The 3,756-nt window shown below is 39.4% G+C and overlaps 1 protein-coding gene across 1 annotated transcript in view; it reads left to right on the top strand.

The window, feature by feature from the left end:
• The first annotated feature begins 422 nt into the window (after nucleotides 1-422).
• Nucleotides 423-3,756, top strand: part of IL1RAPL2 (interleukin 1 receptor accessory protein like 2) — a 550,737-nt gene continuing 547,403 nt past the window's right edge. The window contains exon 1 of the mRNA XM_044682654.1: nucleotides 423-450. Coding sequence (XP_044538589.1) covers nucleotides 423-450 — 28 coding nt within the window. The remainder of the gene's footprint in view (nucleotides 451-3,756) is intronic.

Raw genomic sequence — 3,756 nt, 5'->3', positions numbered from 1 at the left:
GAGAGAGAGAGAGAGAGAGAGAGAGAGAGAGAGAGTAGAGAGAGAGAGAGCGCCTGTGTGTGTGTGTGTGTGTGTGTGTGTGTGTGTGTGTGTGTAGGGGTGAGCGTCTTCTCCACTTCACTTATACACAGGAGGCCCAGACTTCTTGATAGTTCTTATTAAAAAGGAGAAGTATTATTATTAATATTTTGATATAATGTGACAGGATATCTTTTCTTGTCTTTGACAGACTTAGATTATTTATTAAGCACTTTCTGTGTGCCAGATTCTGTACTAATCCCTGGGAATAGAAATAAAGCAAGCAAGAGAACTCCTGCCTTCAGGGGGCTTATGTTCCACTCAAGGGGAAAGACAGCACACCCAGAGAGGAGTTAGAAAAGCAGTGGGCAGGGTACTCTCTCAGAAGAAAGCTGCTGATGAGGATGTGCTTGATCTCTAGGCTCAATAGTGGTAGCACCAGGTCACAAGATGGGAATGGTTTACTGATTTTTCTTATGTAATTCCAAATTGTTTTCCAGAATGATTGGACTGATTTTCCAGGTCCACCAACTTTGCATCACCGTGTATGACTTCCCACAGTGCCTCAAACATGGTCCCCATTTTGTGAATGAGATAGCTGAGGCCAAGAGGGAAAGGTTAAATGGTTTTCCTCAGGTCCCCCAGTCAGTGGAAGCCTCCAGTGTTTTACCTATGGGGAATTTTTAGGAATCTATCTAAATTCCTAGGAATCTTCTCCTGGCAAAATAAATGACAAAAAGGAGACATTTTTTCCTACAACCTTCAGAACTCATTCTTTCTTGAATTCACAGATCCTGTATCCTAAGGACACACTTGTTTTGAGAATTAGAATGAAAATGGTTAAAATAGAAAGGCTGATTTTGAAGCAGTGACTTCTTGTTCTTCAGTCTGATTGTTTACAGTAGAGAATGACAGGCGCTGCTAACCAGACTGCCCAAATGCCAAATAACTCCCTGACCTTTAAAGCAACCTAAGGAAATGAATCAGAATTCAGACAGTCATCCTTGCAAAGACCTCCACTGCTGTACACTGTACACTCAGCTGAAAAGAAGAAGGATAACAGCAAAAGAAAGTGATTTCCTCCAACTTAGTTCCTTTTCAAGACATATTGATTCTCCATTTGCTCTTGCATGAGTCCCCTTCCCTATACTCTCATGACCACCACCCTAGCTCAGGCCCTTATCTCTACTTTCCTGGACTGTTTCAATAGACCCCTAATGAGACATCTCTCCTCTCCATATCAGTTCTTCATTCAGCTACCAAAGCAATTTTTCTGTAGCACAGATCTAACCATGGAAATTCTCTGCTCAGGAACTTCCCATGACTCCCTTTTGCTTATAGAATAGAATGAAGACTTTTATTTAGCACTTAAAGCCTTTCATAGTCCAGTCTTGTTGCATGTTATTCTTTTTTAAAAACCCTTGCCTTCCATCTTAGAATCAATACAGTATTGGTTCTAAGGCAGAAGAGAGATAAGGGCTAGGTGATGGGGGTTAAGTGACTTGCTCAGGGTCACATAGCTAGGAAGTGTCTGAGGCCATATTTGAACCCAGGACCTCCTGTCTCTAGGCCTGGCTCTCAATCCACTGAGCCACCCAGCTGCCTACCTCCTGCATGCTACTCTTCATATCCTCCATGTTCAAGTCAAACTGAATTTCTAAGTCATTTACTAAAATGGCAGAGTAAGAACATCCTCACTGTAAACCTATGTAAAACCATTATAAATACAGCATTAGTGGGAAGAGTAAGCACAAACTTAGAGTTCAGTAGTAGCAGGGCTAAAACTGTAGGTAGCACATGTAGCCCAAGGTGATTCCTACTTTTGTTGGTGCTGGACATTCTCTTCTCATTGGTATCTTTATGGTGCTCCTTTCCTGGTGTGGCATCTTTGCTGTGTGAATTGCTCACTTGAGCTCCCTTAGTCTGCCCTGCCCCAAAGCTTAATTCCTAACTGCTAGGGCTAACTCTCCTAGCGTATTTCTCTGCTGCTTCTTCTTGGGGCTGCCTCTACTAACTTCCCCTTCTTTACTTTCTTCTTATACTTCTTCATCCTTCCTCCTCATCTTACCCTTATTCCCTTTCTTTTCCTCTTCTTTCTTCTCACCTTCTTTCTCCTCCTTCTCTACCACTGGCAAGTTTTCCCCTTCTCTAATTCCATTAGAGAGAACACTTTCACACTGGTAATACACTTGTTGTTTTACTTCATTAAATACATCAACTTATCACCCTCTACTTTATTTTTCTTCCATTTTTCCTTTTTTTCTTTTGTTTTTTTTTAATTATTTATTTAAGATATTTTTCCATGGTTACACAATTCATGTTCTTTCCCTCCCCTTTTCCCTCCCCCATCCTGGTGCTGACAACCAATTCCACTGGGTTATACATGTATAATTGTTCAAAATCTATTTCCATGTTATTCATATTTGCAATAGAGTAATCTTTTAACATCAAAATCCTAATCATATCCCCATCAAACCACATGATTGATCATATGTTTTTCTTCTGCATTTCTACTCCCACAGTTCTTTCTCAGGATGTGGATAGCATTCTTTCTCCCAAGTTCCTTTGGATTGTCGTTGCATTGCTGCTAGTAAAAACTCTTTTACGTTCAATTGTGCCTCAGTGTATCCGTCTGTGTATATTGTTCTCCTGGTTTTCTGCTCCTTTCACTCTGCATCAATTCCTAGAGGTCTTTCCAGTTCACATGGAATTCCTCCAGTTCATCATTCCTTTCAGCACAATTGTATTCCATCCCCACCAGATACCACAATTTGTTCAGCCATTTCTCTATCAATGGACACCCGCTCATTTTCCAATTTTTTTTTACACCACAAAGAGTGCTTTTTAAATATTTTTGTACAAGTCTTTTTCCTTATTATCTCTTTGAGATACAAACCTAGCTGTGGTATGGCTGGATCAAAGGACAAGCATTCCTTTAAAACCCTTTGGGCATAATTCCAAATTGCCTTCAAGAATGGTTAGACCAATTCACAACTCCACCAGTAGTGTATTAGTGTCCCACTTTTGCCACATCCCCTCCAACATTTATCACTTTCTTTTGCTGCCATATTGGCGAGTCTGCTAGGTGTGAGTTGGTACCTCAGTATTGTTTTTATTAGCATTTCTCTAATCAAGAGGTATTTCAAACACTTTTTCATGTGTTATTGATAGTTTTGATTTCTTCATGTGAAAACTGCCTATTCATAATCCTTGACCATTTGTCAGTTGTGGAATTCACCCTCTACTTTCTTTTTTTTTTTTTGATTTATCATTTGTTTATTTGGGTATATGATTTGAGGTTTTGGTTTTATAAAATTATTCACATACAAAAATGAACAATAAAAAATGTTTTTGGATGATAATACATGTATAACCAGAAAAAAAATGTCCCCCAATGAGAGGGTAGAGCCAGAGGATTACCCTTATAGTGAGTGGTCATTTGGATAGCCTAGGCAATCAGTCAATCATTATTTATTAAGCACTTACTAAAAGGTAGTAGGTGGTACAGTGGATAGAATTGTGTCAGGCCTGGAGTCTGGAAAACTCATTTTCTTCAGTTCAAATCTGGTCTCAGACACTTGCTATGTGATCTTGGGAAAGTCACACAATCCCATTTGCTCTAATTGAAAAAAAAAGAGTTTATTATATGCTCAGCACTGTGCTAAAGCACTGGAAATACAAAAGGAAAAAAATAAACAATTCCTTCCTTCAAGGAGCTTACAATCTAATGAGAGAAGA

The sequence above is a fragment of the Gracilinanus agilis genome, chromosome X, assembly GCF_016433145.1.
Source record: "Gracilinanus agilis isolate LMUSP501 chromosome X, AgileGrace, whole genome shotgun sequence".
Classification (NCBI taxonomy): Eukaryota; Metazoa; Chordata; class Mammalia; order Didelphimorphia; family Didelphidae; genus Gracilinanus; species Gracilinanus agilis.
This window is presented reverse-complemented; position numbering and strand designations above follow the sequence as displayed.